Below are 17,050 nucleotides of genomic sequence, written 5' to 3' on the forward strand. Positions count from 1 at the left end.
TTTAATACTACAAAATACCTATTATTATTATGAATCCATTATCTATGAATCCATAGATAAGCAGAGCAAATGTCTAAGGTATCTATATATTGGTCTGGCCATAAAATTAGTAGTAAAGCCATGATTCATTCTTGCTTCAGTCTGTCATTTTTGTCCTTGTCTTATTTTCAGTGGAGAATGAATAAAGCTAACATTGTCATTACATCATTCGATTTAGAAAACAAATTGCTGAGTAAAAGGAATAACATCATTGCTATAATCTATTGTGAATCTTGTTATCTTGATTTGTTATGGAAAGGAGTGTGCAAGAATATCACACATAAAAAACAAAACCTTAAATTTGACCTCTACCATAAATTCTTTAAAAGATGGACAAGAACAAAACCAGCCTCTGAAGACCATCTCATCTGATATAGAAACTAGGTGTTATGTAAACCAAGTTTCTTCTAATAAAATGAGAATTGTGAAGCCACATTTTCACTACTGTTTGCATTTCTTCTAATACTGCACAAAAGATATTTCAGCTGTAAAATATGGCTAACCATAACAAAGTAGATACAAGAGTTTCTTTAAGGCAACTTAAAAGTAATAGATTATGAAAGAAGAAGTCCAATATAGAATGATGCTAAATGAAAGGACCCCCAGGATATAGAAACAAAAGCCATATAATGAGTGATTGTTATCCATAATGTACTATGTTATCTCTTATCTCTTTTGCTGTCCCTTGGTTATCTCATATTGTTACAGTATTTTACCTTGTTATCTGATATACTGTATATATGTTTATTTGGTTATTTGAAATAGGATAGGGAAGGGGTGAAAAAAAGATGAGGGGTGGGGATGGGTGGAGGGAAATGGGGACCAAGACTTGAGAAAGGGTATCAAGGTATGTGAAGTAATGCACCTTCTAGCTGGGAATATAATGTAACCCTTCTATTAATTACAATAAAAATATATGAAAAAAAGAGGAAGGCCAGCCTGGTGCAGGGGGCATGGAAGATGAGTTAGAAGACCCATTAATGTAACGATATTGTCTTGCTCATCATGTGCACATGTGACCTCAAACAAGATACCAATTACAGAACAAAAATAATGGGTTCAAAATATTGCATTTAATTTTATATCTGCTTTTGTCCTTTCAACTGTCTTTTACCTGCTTGCTGATATCTGTTGCAAAACCAACAGTTAAAACCCTTTTAACTACTCTAGAAAGAGAAAAACAGAGTGACACTAAGCCAGTGGAGAAGGCTGAAAGTACAAGCAATAGGGAGTTTTGTAAAGGTAAAGGGATAGAATGCAAATGACAGGAAAAGATTATGCATTTTCATTGAGACTAGAGAAAGAAGTAAGGTCAAATCCAAAAAGGTGCCCTATGGGCTAAGAGACACAAGAATGATTCTTTTTAATGGAATAATGCCTCAACATTATATATACACTACTAGGCAAAGTTCCTTTACAATGTCATAGGTTCAATATTGCCTAGAAAAAGGGATAGCCTTTCAGTGACCTTTTCCAGACCATGATTAAAATTCAGTTTACAAATTTTCTCATTATCTTCCAAGATATATGTAAAATAATGATTCTACTCTAATTTGACTTGCTTTTTTTTCTGTCTGGAAATTCCTGTTTTACAGTCCTCTGCCCTCAGTATTTCATTTTATGATGCAAAAAAAAGTCAAAGGAGATAGATGATCCTGATAGTCTCCTATGCAACACAGCTGCATACTTCATTTAAATGGAAATGTGCATTTTCATGGAAATTCAGGCCTGTATTGATGAACACAGATAAGCTGCCACTACTAAATAGACTGGTAAAATAAGAAATATAGTAGAAAACTCATAATATACAGTGACATTTAGTGAAAGATAGGGCAAGTTAAGACTATATTCATATATGTGCATATATATATACACACACACCTATACCTTATATATGCATATATATAGCCATATATATTGAGTTTTCTGAGGTTCTGATGCATCAGGTTTGTATGATTACAAAGTTGAAAATCCTAGGACAAAAGTTGTGAAAGACAGTTTGAATACACAGATCTCTGATAAGCATGAGTTCATCTGGGCAAATGAATTAGCCTATATTTTTGTAAGTATAAGCCATTTAATAAACATTGTCCAGAGACTTTGTTTAGAAATGTGATGGGATACTGAGCTGCAGTGTATCAAGCTAATAATCCTAACTACTCAGGTGACTGAGATCTAAGGATCTCAATTCAAAGCAAAACGGGGTAGAAAGACTCTTATCCAATTAACAAAAATGCCAGAACTAGTACTGTGACTCAAGTGGTAAAGTACTAGCCTTGAGCACACAAACTCAGGGCAAGTCCCCCAGGTCCCTGAGGTCAAGCCCAGAACTTGCCCCACACATACACACAGAAAGAGAGAATGAAGAAAGGAAAGAAAGAAAGAAAGAAATGAGGAAGGGTGAGAGAGAAAGAGAGAAAGAAAGATAAAGAGGGAAAGAAAGAGAAAAATATATAGAGAAAAATATCATGGATCCCATACCCTTTTCTTTCTGAAAATATTAGGACCAAATTTTTACATGCATTTTTATAACTCACTTTAAAATATTTAATTATTAAAAAGTATCTCCTCACTGGAAAACTGTACAGATTATTAACTGTTTCTTTGCTAGATGTTGTAGATTACTTCCTGAAAAATAAATTTCATTCCCATGGTTTAGTGGCTAAATGCCCTTTTGTTTCCATGTTAAAATACTTAATAAATGTTTTAATAAGAGAGTCTGCATTTTCATTTTGTATTAGTCCCTGCAAATTTTGAAGCCTGTTGAAAAAGACCTTTGAAAGGCAACAAAGCTTAATCTGTTTTTTTCCTGTAACCTTTGGTGCTATTTTTGCAAAGACATGTCAGCTGCCTGGATCTATCAGGTTTAGTTTTATATGCTTTCTCCAAAGACTACAATGTGTAGCAACATCAGGAGACTAATATTCCCTTTGAAATTCAGTTTTTCTTTTCCGTTTTCAATAACATTTTTCTATTTCTTGGGGCCTTTTTCACTGCATAAGAAGCTTCCTGTCCAGTGTGTTTATTTTTCAAAATTCTGCCCATGTAATAGTATATGATCACTGAGAACTGAAAAAAAAATGTGTTAGCAGTTTCCAGGATAATACCTCAGTAAACAAAGAAATCTACTCCTTCTTTCCTTCTATGAGTTGAAAGTAGATGTTCTAATAACTTAGTGGCAGACCTGCCAAGGGATGAAAAAATAGGAGTCAAGGGAACGTGATTTTGGGGCAACCTTCTCAAATCTGAACATGGCCAGTGCATGTACTACTCACCCAAGGTCAAAGACCTAAAAGAGGAGTCAGTCTTTCTTTTCAATCCTCACTCCTAGCTTTTTATTTGTATCAGGCTTGGGCTTTATTTCAGGGCCTATTAATTGTATATGAGCTCTTTTGCTCAAGCAAGTACTCTACCACAAGCCACATATCCATGTCCAACATTTTGGGGGTGGTTAATTAGAGTTAAGAGTTTCAAGGTGTTTTCTTAACCTATCCGGCTTTGAACTGCCGTCCTCAGATCTCAGCCTCCTGAGTAGCCAGGATTCAAGGCATGAGCCAGCCAGCTCCCAGTTCCTTTTATAAAAGTATTATCTATTTTCTAGTTAATTTAGAAAATACATTCTTGTGGAATGGTTTACAAAAGTGGTAAATTTTCCAGAATGGTTAAATAATGAAATATTCTCAGTACTGGAATATTCCACGTAAGGAAGAATGATTAATTTGCAAAAAAATGACATAAGACTATATTGACCCAAATTTTACCTAGAATGATTTTTAGAACACTTTTGGGCCTTGCTAGGCCTCCAAGGTCATTGCTATGAATACTAATTATAGTACAAATCTATAGATGTTGGGTTTATGTAAATTTATAAAAACCTTAGGACAAAACCCTGAAATTGCATTTCCTAAATAAAATTCTGAAGCACTTTAATTTCACTGTAATTTATCTTCATTATGACAAATGACTACAGGATGTTAAAAATAACTCATGAATTTACTCATTGTTTGGACATTAAATATAGGGCACTTGTACTTTTCAAATAGCTTTACAATCTAAGTAACTTAATGCCTTAAAAGTTTTCAGTGACAACATCTGTTCAGAGTAAACATACAATGTTGAACAAGTTACATAGCCACTAAGCAATCCTTCCTTCACAAACATAGGTAGATGAGTACCTGCTCCAATGACTCTCTCAATTCGAATTCTTGAAGGATCAATCTCTTTTGCAAATTCATGGACTGCCAGCGATGGGTCTTCGTAAGTATCTGGATCAATGTAAGTTTTAATTCCTGGAAAGCGCACTGTAACAAATATAAAAGGTTGAGTTTAAGAGTATTGTAATAATCGTTCTTCTAGTGACTATTTCAATGAATGACATAGTAATCTGTTGGTTTTGTTAATTGCTTACATTTCTCTCCTCTTCTATCTGTCTCCTATACTTATAAAGCTCTGTTGAAAAACTTATCTCATTTTTTCCAGTACGAGAACTTGAACTTTGAGCCTGGGCACTGTTCTTGAGCTCCTTTTGCTCAAGGCTAGGGCTCTATCATTTTAGACAGCTCTACTTCCATTTTTTTTTCTGTGATCAATTGGAGGTCACAGTCTTAGTGACTTTCCTGCCCAGGCTGGCTTTGTATGAACTGCAGTGCTCAGATCTCAGCCTGCTGTGTAGTTAGGATTACAGGTGTGAGCCACAGGCACCCAGCTACCTCACTGTTAATGAGTTATGATGACTTTGATTGTCAAATGAACTCTACTTAGAAGTGGATAGGGCATTAGTTAAGCCATCTTTTGGATATGTTTGAGTGGGATTTCAAATAGGACTAAGAAAAGAATATTCCCTTTGAATGCAGGTACCACCATCCCAGAGGCTTCGAGCTCAGATGAAATAAAAGAGGAAAAAAAAGTCAGTTTCCTTTTACAATTATCTTTTTTAACTGATAAGTTGTACCTAATCAGGTGTATAGTAAGTAGATTACATTACTCTAGGCAAAAATAACTTGTTCATTTATTCGCTCAGGCATAGTTTTAACAATTATGTTATTTCAGTTATTTATGATGATTATATATTTCTACAGAATGAAGTGACATGTTAATGGTATGTCCTTTATTGAAAAAATATTTATGGTATAGAAAAAAACATGAACATAGTACCAATTTTGAACATTGGCTTTCTAATTTAACTTATCTCTGCTTTCTTAAACATCAGTTTCTTTCTCTTCTGCTCTTTGGCTGCCTCAGGTTATTTTCTGTGCTTCTTGCTGAGCCCATCTGGCTTAGTTTATGCTAAACTGCTACTTAGAAAGAAGATAATAAATACTCAGGAGCATCATTTTCCTCCAAATCTCAGTACTAAATGCCCCGCAGTGAATCATAAGGTTGCCCAGGATAAGTCACCTGTCCAGGTGTCTGGACCCAGGTTTCTGCAATCTGTTTAAAACATTTTCACATCATCCTGTGCTAGGGAAGAGCTCTGTTAGTGCTGGGAGACACAAAGTGACTGTGTCAAAAGAATAGCCTGGGAGAACTTCTAAAAATGCACATGTCTTAGCCATGCCCTGGATCTTTGAGTCAGAACCTTAGTACAAGTAGATCTACAGATACATGGTTTTTACACTCTTCTTGTGTGACATTATTGCGGATCAAATACATGTTAGGAAAGACCTCTACTGTTAAGCTACTTGACAGCTATTCCAGGAAATCATAGGAAGCTGCTATGCATCATTTAGTAACACCCATTATCCTAGCTACTTGGGGGGAAAAGCTCAGAAAGGCATAAAAGCTCATGATAATCCTTCTCAAAGAGAGCAATATACACTGGCACACACCTGTTATTGCCGTTACTATGGAAAGCCTAAAATAAGTGGATTTCAGGTGCACTTCTGGGCAGGAAGTGAAACCCCTATCTCAAAAAAATGTCTAGTGCAAAAAAGGATTGGGGGCTGGGGGCTTGGCCTAGTGGTAGAGTGCTTGCCCAGCATGCAGGAAGACCCGGGTTTGATTCCTTGATACAACATACATAGGGAAAAAAAAGCCAGAAGTGGTGCTGTGGCTCAAGTGTTAGAGCCCCAGCTTTGAGAAAGTCCCAAGCTCAGGACTGGCAAAAATAATAGGATTGGATGTATTTCAGCACCTGTCAGGGAAGCACGAGGCTCTGAGTTCAAACCTAGTACTCAGAAAAAAAATTGAGAAGCCATGGGAACTTTAGAACTTGTTCTGGACCATACCACCAGGTTATAATATCTTCATTTAAATCTTTTCCTTACCCTGGAGAGTGATCAAGAAGAGAAAGGCCAATATTCTTTTTGTTTCCTTTTATGTGAAATAAGCTTTAAATAGTTAAACAGGTTGCTTCATATACTTGGTTTAATTAATGAATACCCCCTTGTTAACTCAGCCACTTGTGGTGGAAAAATTGTCTTGACAAAGTAGTTTGCAATTTGAAGGTGGAGGTGGAGGTGGGTGTTAGGGAGGAGAAGAGGGCAATTATCAAAGCAACTATAGTGGTAATTATAGCTTGACTGGGAAGAGATCTTCCAATGAATATAACCTTGGAGTCAGCATAAGGAATTCATACATAATCTGAGAGATAAAGAGCCGATATTCTTTCTCAGCGTTAATGAATTGTAGATTGCTTTGTTATATGATTCTACAGGAAAGAAGAAAGATTTATGAAGGTATCTATACCTAATGCTCTACTAAGAAAGACCAATTCATGTACAGGAGTCATTAGGAGTATCAAATAACTAGATATAAACAGTCAGCATGTATTTTTAGCAAATTCAGTCTGTTTTCAGGCAAGCAGAACTGGTACAAAGATAATGTCATTTAATGAGAAGCAGGTGCAATTTCCAAAATCTTGGAAGCCTGAAGTAAAGTATTAATGCTGAATTCCCTTCCTTCCTTCCTTCCTTCCTTCCTTCCTTCCTTCACTCCTTCCTTTCTTCCTTTACTCCTTCCTTCTTCCCTTCCTCCCTCCCTCCCTCGCTCCCTTATTTTTATTTCTTTCTCTTTTTCTTTTGTGCATATGAGTAGGTTTGCCTTCTCTACTCATCAGACATACATTTGAAATGAATTTTCCACATGTTGATAATTGAAAGGAAACAGTGCCGTACTTACGATGTCCATTTTGTAAATTGTTTCTTCTCTTCTCTTCTGATTTCATTTTGGCTTTTATGTACCATTGACACCTTTGAAAACAGTACAGAGAAAATTGTTTCAATAATTGTAGGACTGGGAGGCATGGCTCAAGTGGCAGAACTCTTAATTAGCAAATGCAAGGCTGAGTTCATATATTACTTCCAAATAGGTGTGTGTGTGTGTGTGTGTGTGTGTGTGTGTGTGTGTGTAAGAAGCAAAGCCAATTAAAATATGTATCACATAGATGAAGGACTTGTGTTTATTTAAAATTTAAAGTATTTTTATTATCTGCAGCTGCACAGAAGGGTTTCACTACAACAAACTCTTTAAAATGACTTTTTTCATATCTTTTATTGTAATTAATAGAAGGGAAACATTATTTTCGCTAGATAGAAAGTGCATTAATTCACATACATTGATACCCTTTCTCATGTCTTGGTCCCCATTTCCCTCCCCGACCCCCACCTCTCATCTTGTTTCCCCCCTTCTTTATCCAATTTCAAATAACCAAATACAAATATATCCAATATATCAGATAACAAAGTGAGATACTGTAACAGTATGAGATAACCAAGGGACAGCAAAAGAGATGAGAGATAACATAGTACATTAAGGACAACAATCACTCATTATATGGCTTTTGTTTCTATATCCTAGAGGTCCTTTCATTTAGCATCCTACTATATGGCCTTATGTATCTACGTTTTGCTCTATTGCAAATCTCTGCTAGGAGAGCCCAAGGTTTCTACTGATTCTGGCAAATGAGGGAAACCATTGAGCCTATGTTTCTTTGAGTCTGGCTTACTTCACTTAATATGATGTTTTCTAAGTCTTTCCATTTCCTAACAAATGGGGCAATGTCGTTCTTTCTAACTGCAGCATAGAATTCCATTGTGTACAAATACCACATCTTGTTGATCAACTCATCAACTGAGGGACATCTGGTTTGGTTCCATATCTGTACTATGGTAAATAGTGCTCCAATGAACATCGTTGTGCTAGTGGATTTAGTATGTCCTTGTCTCTGGACGGTTGGGTAAATGCCTAGTAGTGGAATTGCTGAGTCACAGGGGAGCTCTATATTTAGTGTTTTGAGGAACTTCCATACTGCTTTCCATAGTGATTGAACGAGTTTGCACTCCCACCAACAGTGTAGTAGTGATCCCTCCTGGCCACATCTCCTCCAGCATCTGTTGTTATTAGTTTTGATTTGCATTTCTAGAAAGAGAACTATAGACCCATTTCTTTGATGAACATTGATGCAAAACTTCTCAACAAAATACTGGCTAACCGTCTACAACAACTCATCAAAAAAAATTATACACTCTGATCAAACAGGATTCATCACAGGGAGGCAAAGCTGGTTCAACCTACTCAAATCATTTAAAATGACTTTTAATAAGATCTTTAAAAAAACAAGGAAATCTTTCATCCAAGAATACTGCTCCCCAAGGTTGATATCTTATAAAATATTTCATAATCATTCATTACCATCATTTTCTTTCTTGTGAGGCTCTAACACTAGAATTGGTAAAATAAAAAAGCATTAATGTTAAAAAAGGAAAGGTTATTCTAAGTTAGAATCTCAGTAGTTTAGGGAAGAATCATCTGTTTCCAATGTAAACAAGTATGATTATTTATTTGCTTAAAACTAGAAATCTGGAGTTTGGCCTAGTGGTAGAGTGCTCGCCTAGCATGAACAAGGCCCAGGTTTTGATTCCTCAGTACGCATACAGAAATGGTGCTGTGGCTCAAGTGGTAGAGCTCTAGCCTTGAGAAAGCCCAGGCACTGAGTTTAAGGCCAAGGACTGGCAAAAAAAAGTATGGAAATCTGGTAGAAGTCTGTCCTGTTCTTTTACTATTTAACTGGGCTCTTCTGGTGTATTCAACCTATTCATAAGTATCCATATTATTTGACAGTTCATCACATTCCTAAGTATCGATATGATCTGAGAATTCATCAAATTGCTAATTCCAGTGGTATCAAAGGAATGTATCTCTGGTTCAGAACCCAAATTTCAGGCTGAATTTGGTCTCTAGTTCTATGGCATTAGTGAGCATTAGTTTGTCAGCTAATCACTACCCTAAGATACTCTGCTGATTAAAAAATTCCATGAAGAGTTTTAAGTAATCATAGTGGAGATTGTGAACCTCCTTACAATTGATCACATAGAAATAACTCCTTTCACTACAACCACTGTAGAATATTCTATATTTCTTGGTAAATTCAGTAAAACAAAGGTTCATAATGAAATCTTACAAGGTTCTTTACAGATAACACTTTCATTTTGCCATGACTCATATAAGTGAGTCTTACGTACTTGCCAATTTATTGATCAATATCTTAGTCTACTGTCAGAACTATAAATAATAATTTCCCCCTTTTTTCTTCTGTGTGGTAGAGATTGACCTCAGGGCCTTACATATGCTAAGCTGTTCTCTACCACATTCAGCCAGTTAATTTTTCATCTTCAACTCAAAGACTCTGTGTGCTGTATATCTCACATGAGGAATATATACTATAATCGATTGCAATTTTAATAAAATACTAGTAAATAAGCCAAGTGTTTTAAATAAATAAAAGAAAGATTGCTTATAGTTCACAAAGCACTACTGTCCATGAAAGTGGCTATTTGTCATTTCTGTCCTTCCAGGGCTCTCAGGGTTTTCTGTTAGAGTTTGTGCACCTGAGCTGTGGAGTCAGTCCTGGGATCTATTGTTTGGTTGGCATTCGCATTGCAATTTTAAATCATGATATTGATTTAAATTTAAATCATGATATTGACTTTTCAGTATGCATATGTTTCAGACTACAAAGAAAAGTTTTGAAGTGCTCTGGTATGTCCCTATTAAAATTTAGGTAGATTTTTTTCCTTTGAAGAAATTATCAGTTTCTTGTAATCTGACAAAGAAAATCCTTGCTCATTCTCTGGGATTAAATAAGTAACGACAGATATTTTTTAAAGTAAGCTCATACAAATTGTCTTCATTTTTTCATTCTGAATTATCAGTTTCTGAATCTTGATAACCCTCAGGATACTGAAAACCAATAAGCGATTTTAATATATAGTGATAATAAGCCCTTGAAAGAATAGAACATTAGGTAGAGATGACCTGAAGTCCTCTGATTGCAAGTCAGGACTGAATACAGTCCTTTGGCTGTAGTACAATTATTTTACATTTTCATCCATGGTACTCCTCAGTAGAGGAATATTGAATTTATAAAGCCAATTAAGGTAATTCTAATAGAGATTCTCAATATTTAATTGAGAAAACAACATATCGTTTGACTTTCATCAGGAGTTTTAAACAAGTTCTCTCTAGATTCTCTCTCTCTCTCTCTTTCTTCTTTTTTCTTTTTCTTCAAGATAACTCCCTTTTGAGGTATAATGGAAGTATAGTAAGGAAAATGTCAGAAGTAATTTACTGGGAAGAGACTCACTGTACAACTTTGACATATCTTCACCTTCTCTGGTTGCCCTGCTCAGGGATTTAGTAGGGAGATCTACTGATGGTGGCTATGTGGTCACATGAAGTAAGAGCAGAATCTACCAGGAACCCTCCTTATCTCAGATGTTTTTCTTGTATCATGAGCATTCAAATAAACAATGAATAGAAGAAGTGAATGATCACCAATTTTAGGGCAAATTTAAGAGGCTTCCCTTACCTTCCCGTGATGAGGAAGAATAAAGTGAGGATAACCAGGAGAGTGAACCCCCCGACTGCTGCAGTGGCTATCACCAGAATCTGCCCTTGTTCAGCCGCCATGTCAGAAGCTGAAACACAGATGGAACACTGAAGTTTCACTGGGTAAGACAGACTAATCAAAATCATGTTGTCTTGTAATACACATTGGAAATACGGCTGTGGTTCCAAAAGAAACCTGAAATATGCAGTCTTGTTCATGAAATAGGCCTAACTGAACATAACTTACTACTGTACAGGGCTGGAGAGGTGATATTCATACTTACAAAACTGCCAGCAAATAAGTCGATTCTTAATATTCTGAACTTTAGGATTAAGGTTGTATTACAAAACTGAATCAGCAATTGGACCAAAGGGATTTATTGTTCATTTTAGTTTTCCCGAATTGCTTTAGCCAATATACTCAGCATTACAGATTCTCTTGACATCTGATTCCACAATAAGGACACACTATTATATAAAGTCCTTTCAAGAACAAGCTCTTAGCTGAGCAGAGGTGGTTCACACTTGTAATCTTAGCTACTTAGAATGCTGAAAGCTAAGGTCTGTGGTTCGTAGCCTAGGCAGAAAAGTATGTGCTACTCTTCCACCCATTAAGCAGGGGACTATGGGACTAGAGATGAGGCTCAAATGGTTAAGAAAGAGAAGCTAACAATATATGAGACTCTGAGTTTAAACCCAAGTACCATCAGAAAACACACAAAAAGGAGCTCCTAAAAATTTCGTACAACTGAATTCAAGTGGTTCTGTATCTGTAGCACAGGATATACATAAAGGTGACAAAAAGGTGTCTGTGTTTTTATCAGTGCTGAGAATTAAACTCAGAACATCAAAGATGCTAGGCAGGCAAATTGTATCTTAAAATTACATTGGAACACATTTCACTAATCTTCTGAGCATCTCAAAAGGCATCAATACAATGATGTTTTCATTTGCTGTAGAACTGTGTACTATTAAATGAGATTAAGTTGCTCCATACATGTATGGAAATAGCAACATTAGCCATTACTAATAAAAAAGTCATATAAGGGAACTATAGCACAGAGAAGTTAAGGAGCTTGTTTACATGAAGATATGGAATTCAGGCTCCTATTGTCTCCCTCTCTGTCACTTAATGTTGAATCAATAATTAATAAATAACAAATATTCTTTACGATTAAACCATTAAGTTTCTTGACTCAAATATAACTTTAAAAATTGTATTACTATAAATGTGGTAAGCTCATAAGTTATAGGGAACAAATTGAATCAAAGAAAGTATGTAACTATGTACTACTGAAAAAAAATCTCTGCTATAAATACTTTAAACTACTATTGAAGTCAATTTTTCTCTGTGAATCAAGTATGTAATACTTTATGCAAAATTATACACCTCCAGCATTAACATCTCATGAAAATGGTATTTATATCTAATAAATGATATATAGAAGTTGTTATTGTTGAGTCATTAATAAACCATTTAGAGACTTTTCGGTGGAAGATGGCGGCTCTTCAGTGTGAGTTGTTCTGAGCTCCCACCAAGATTCAAGTTCTAGCAGCGTAGGGGACAGTTCTTTACCAGAAATTGATCCTAAGTAAGCTTTAGCACCACAGAGATCTCAGTCAGAGAGGAAAATGGCAGAATACAGGCGCGAGAAGACAGCCTGGAGCCCCGCCAGCTGCAGAGCAGACAGTAAATTTTACAAAATGGTGGAATTAGAATTTCATTGCTATGATTTAGGCAAGATATTTCAGACAATCTGTTATAAGATTATGATTTGGTTCATAATCTTTCCAGAAACAAGTTAAATTATTGTTTCTTAACCAGTAAATAATGTCTTGGAACTTATGCCTGAGCTTTTACTGCATTTCCTAATCTTCAAAATAGCACTGATAGCATGGGAGTTAATGCTGTGCTCTCAAATGTCACCTTTTCCTGTTGGAAATTATTAAATAGAAAATTTTAAGAAATTGATGTTAGAGAAAACAACATTAACTTTTGAAGATAAAGAGGATGACATTTAAAAAGTAAGATATTGTTTATGTAGAAACTCATGTGTTTATAAAATGTATAATATAATTGAAGACATTTGAAAATGGAGCATATATTTTCATAGCCTTCAAATAGCAATAATTTATATGAACCAAGAATTTAAAATCAAATGGGGGATAATATTCTCTATGTATGTTTCTATAGAAACATTAGAGTCTTTGCTATAAAAAATGTCAATTTAATCTGATTGGTATTTCTAAAACTGCCCCTTGGAATGTGTTAAAATTGTAAAAGCTTTAAAAAAGTGTCAACTTCAATAGCCTTTTACACATATAGCTCTTTTTGCCTACTTTTGATTACATATGAACTGGGGTGAATTAAACTTTTCATTAGATAAAGGAATATTAATTTGTGGTACTTTGAAAAATGAATAAACATGTATATTTCTTAAACTTCTTCATATACATTTTGTATGTAACCCAATATATAAATAATCATGGCAGTTGGAAACAAAAGCATTTAATGAGAGAGTGGAGGGCTGTGATGGAACTACAATGATTAGCAAAAAGAACAATGCCATCATATTCATCAACCACAGTTCTGACTTGTTCCTGGAACAATGCAAAGACAGCGCTTCAAATCCATTAGCAAATTTATCTTCGTGGACTTGATAGGTAGGTACTATTATCACTCCTAATGGAAGTAGTTGTATTCCTGGCCTAAGGGGAAAGCTAGTAATTTGATTCTGATGTGCCAGTCTCTTAAGGCTCTTGGTAGTTTTAGAAACTACAATTTTCACACAGGAGAAAGCACTTGACTCGGGTCTTCTGTTACCCTAGAGCAATACTCCCTTGTTTCACCAGTTTATTGTGTAAGAACACTGAATTAACATTCTTGTCAGATTTTTCCAGAGCACTTTTACTGGTTATCCATTAAGGCTACAGTTAAACAGTGCAAAAAAGATTTATCATATGGAAATAAAAGACATATCTAGATTTCTGCTGTGGCCCTTGCTCCTGAGAGGATTTATTTTTTGCTTTTTATCACATTACTGTTGGACCATTACAGTGCTCTGGCTTCATCTCAGGATAAATCCCCAAATCCTTAACTTTATGAATAAGGCTTTCTACAAGACTCTAACATATGTCTCCAGGTTGATCTCGTCACTCTCTGGCTATGATGAATTTCTTTCAGCTTCTTCAGAGAACCAAACTTTCCCAAAAGGCCAATTCTAATGTAATCCTCCTTTATGAGCATTACGTAACTTAGAAAGGTTTTCCCCCCTGATATGCATATTTAGATAGGGATTTGGACAATAGCATCAATCCTTAGAATAGTTGTATAGATCCTTAGAATATGTCTACCAGAAAAATTCCCTAAAATATACAATTGAAATTAGTATTTGATAGCTGTCTTTACTTGGAATGTCAATTCCATGAGTAAAGATTTCCTCACTGTGGCATCTGTAGGGAAGAGGAAAAATTACATGGCTCCCCCTCCCCACACATACAAATGGGCATCTGGATTTTTGTGAATTGTTCTGTGGCCCCAAATCCAGTAACAGGTGTTCTTATCAGAGACAAAAATGAAGAAGACAGGAAGCCATGGGAAGGCAGAGGAGGAGACTGGATTGAAGCAGCCATGTGCCAAAGAAAATTTAGAGACAATAAAGCTGGAAGACACAGGGAAGGATTCTCCCATATACCATGTAGAAGAAGCATGTATTGGGCTTTCAGACTGTGATCTGTCATCTTACATCATCAGGTTTGTGGCACTTTGTTACTATAGTCCTCAGAAATAAGTCCAATTGACTGGCCTTATCCATAGTAGTACATTAACAGATATTTCTCTGAGTCACTGAAGTGAAGAGCTGTATGTAGTAGATGCTTCTGGCAAGAAAAGTTTGACTAATATAGTCAAATCCTACGTCTCCATCTTTCCATTGAAATGTATGAAAGACTTTCCTTACATGCAGTTATCCATTGCCTACAAAAAGAAAGTCCGCTACACAAATGAATCGGCAGTTATTCTGTATGATTGGAGACAATGCTGCTTGAAAGGCAGAAATGACTGGAGAATCATATTTGTAACATTTTGTGAGGCTGAGTAGATTAAGCTTACATTTGTTCATCTCAGGTTAACAAGTGATTAATTTTTGTCCGCTGTGTTAGTGCATGGGTGTAATCCTAGTACTTGAGGGACTGAAACAGGAGGATTATGAGTCAGAGGCTATTTGCACTACATGATGAGTTCTAGGCCAACTTACACATTGAGACCTTATCGCAAACAAATAAGCCAAAACATGAAATGAAAGTAAAATAAGTCAGAATGAATTCATCCAACAAATATTTAGAGCAACTTTTACATACAAGGCTCTGGAGTAAACACTATAGTGCAGAGATAAAACAGGCAGGTACTGGGCTAATGGATTTGTAATTCAGCGAGGAAGAGAAAAACTGAACAGAAAGCTTTGAGAATTATTATACTAAAGTGAAAGAAGAGAATCAAACATTTTTTGAAGATGAGTCAGTGGAGAGGAAAGTGTGAAAAAGATAATTGTTTTGGAAAAAATGAGGAAAAGACTTTTTTTAGCCACTAAGCCTCACTGACTTGATTCACTTAAGCAGACAAGCAAACTATAAAATTGTCTATCCAATGGATTTGTAAAAGTATAGTGTAGCTATTCAACTAAAGTAGTAATGCATTCTTTTCTCAGTCCTGAAGAGCTTGCTGATAATTAGTTTTTGCAGGAGAAAATGTATCTATAACTATTCTCATGCATAGCACCTGAAGAGAGTTAACATGACCTTCAAAGCAACCACAATGAATTCCAGGATAAGGAACGAATTTCATTTGTGAAAGCTGATTGGAAATCTTCTTTTGCTAAATAGAATGGGTTGTATTCTTAGAAAAAGATAAGTATATTAAAATGATACATTTCATTTGATGATTTTGGATAAAGGTCTGTTTCCTTAAGAGAAAGCAATTGCCTAAAAAGAAAAAAAGAAATGAAATATTACAATCAAGGATTTAGCACCTAGCGAATGCCTGGCCTACATTACCATGCCTTTATTAAGCAATGTTTGCTTTCTTTTATTCTATTTATAGAAGAAAAAAATCAAAGTTCTTTATTGGGAATCCAAATACTTAAAAAAAATTTCATGTCTTTAGAAAAGTGAGAGAAAAGCAATTTGACTATTTTTATCTAAAGTATTTTCCTTTATGGAGGCATATGATTTTTGTCTCCCTGCAATCAAGATTATTCTAGTTTATATTTACATTTCAAAGTAAAAGTCTGTTATTTGTATCCTATGTCATTTTCTGTGGAATAACTTTCTAAAGTTAGTTATTATGTGTTGTGAAAAATCTTTTAATCTTTTTTTTTTTTTTGCTAGTCCTGGGCTTGAGCTGAGGGTCTGAGCACTGTACTTGGACTTTTGCAATGGTAGAGCTCTACCACTTGAGCCTCATCATCACTTCCGGCTTTTTTCTATGTATGTGGGACGGAGGAGTTGAACCCCGGTCTTTGTGCATGCTAGGTAAGCACTCTACTACTAGGCCAAACTCCCGGCCACTGTGAATATCTTTTTAAGGTTATTAGAAGTTACATGATGTTGTGAATAAATATTTCTTATAAATGCTCCCCAGTTGGAAAAATCATTTTAAATTTGTTTAGCTTATTTACTGATGGTGGGAGGGGCTGATTTCACACATTTATGTTATTATCTAATCAGTCTCACCCTACCTAACACTCTTCTTTATTCCTTTATCTCATTCCCCCAAAGAGAAATATTAATCCTTATCATTTATTGAAGTGACATTTTAAAGAAGAGAATAACTTCAATAAAAGATTAGCATGAAAACATGCAGTAATTTAATCCATTGTATCAACCAATCCAGGAAACCAATCCAGGAAAATTCTCTCAGGTCATCGATTAGGATTTACTTAATCATATGAGAACAAAACACATACTAAACAATATAAAATGGAGATAAATTACTCTTGGCCATCTGAACTTCACATACTCAGGAAGATTTTAGGATGTAAATGAACCAGGAAGAATGTTTCTTCTACAAAAATAGAAGTATCATAGATGATACTGTAAGTATATCGTTTCTCATCTACCTAGACTTGAAAGTACAGGTTATCACCACCACCACCACCACCAGCAGTCCCATCATCCCACCACCACC

General features: G+C 35.4%; 1 protein-coding gene across 2 annotated transcripts in view; it reads right to left on the minus strand.

The window, feature by feature from the left end:
- Nucleotides 1-17,050, minus strand: part of Epha6 (EPH receptor A6) — a 707,005-nt gene that overhangs the window by 209,232 nt on the left and 480,723 nt on the right. For both annotated transcript variants that reach the window (XM_090347618.1, XM_090347625.1), the window contains 3 exons: nucleotides 10,847-10,955; nucleotides 7,159-7,229; nucleotides 4,215-4,340 (listed from right to left, as the gene is read on the minus strand). In XM_090347618.1, coding sequence (XP_090203744.1) covers nucleotides 4,215-4,340; nucleotides 7,159-7,229; nucleotides 10,847-10,955 — 306 coding nt within the window. The remainder of the gene's footprint in view (nucleotides 1-4,214; nucleotides 4,341-7,158; nucleotides 7,230-10,846; nucleotides 10,956-17,050) is intronic.

This window comes from Megascapheus bottae, chromosome 1, assembly GCF_031878675.1.
Source record: "Megascapheus bottae isolate mThoBot1 chromosome 1, mThoBot2.hap1, whole genome shotgun sequence".
Taxonomy (NCBI): Eukaryota; Metazoa; Chordata; class Mammalia; order Rodentia; family Geomyidae; genus Megascapheus; species Megascapheus bottae.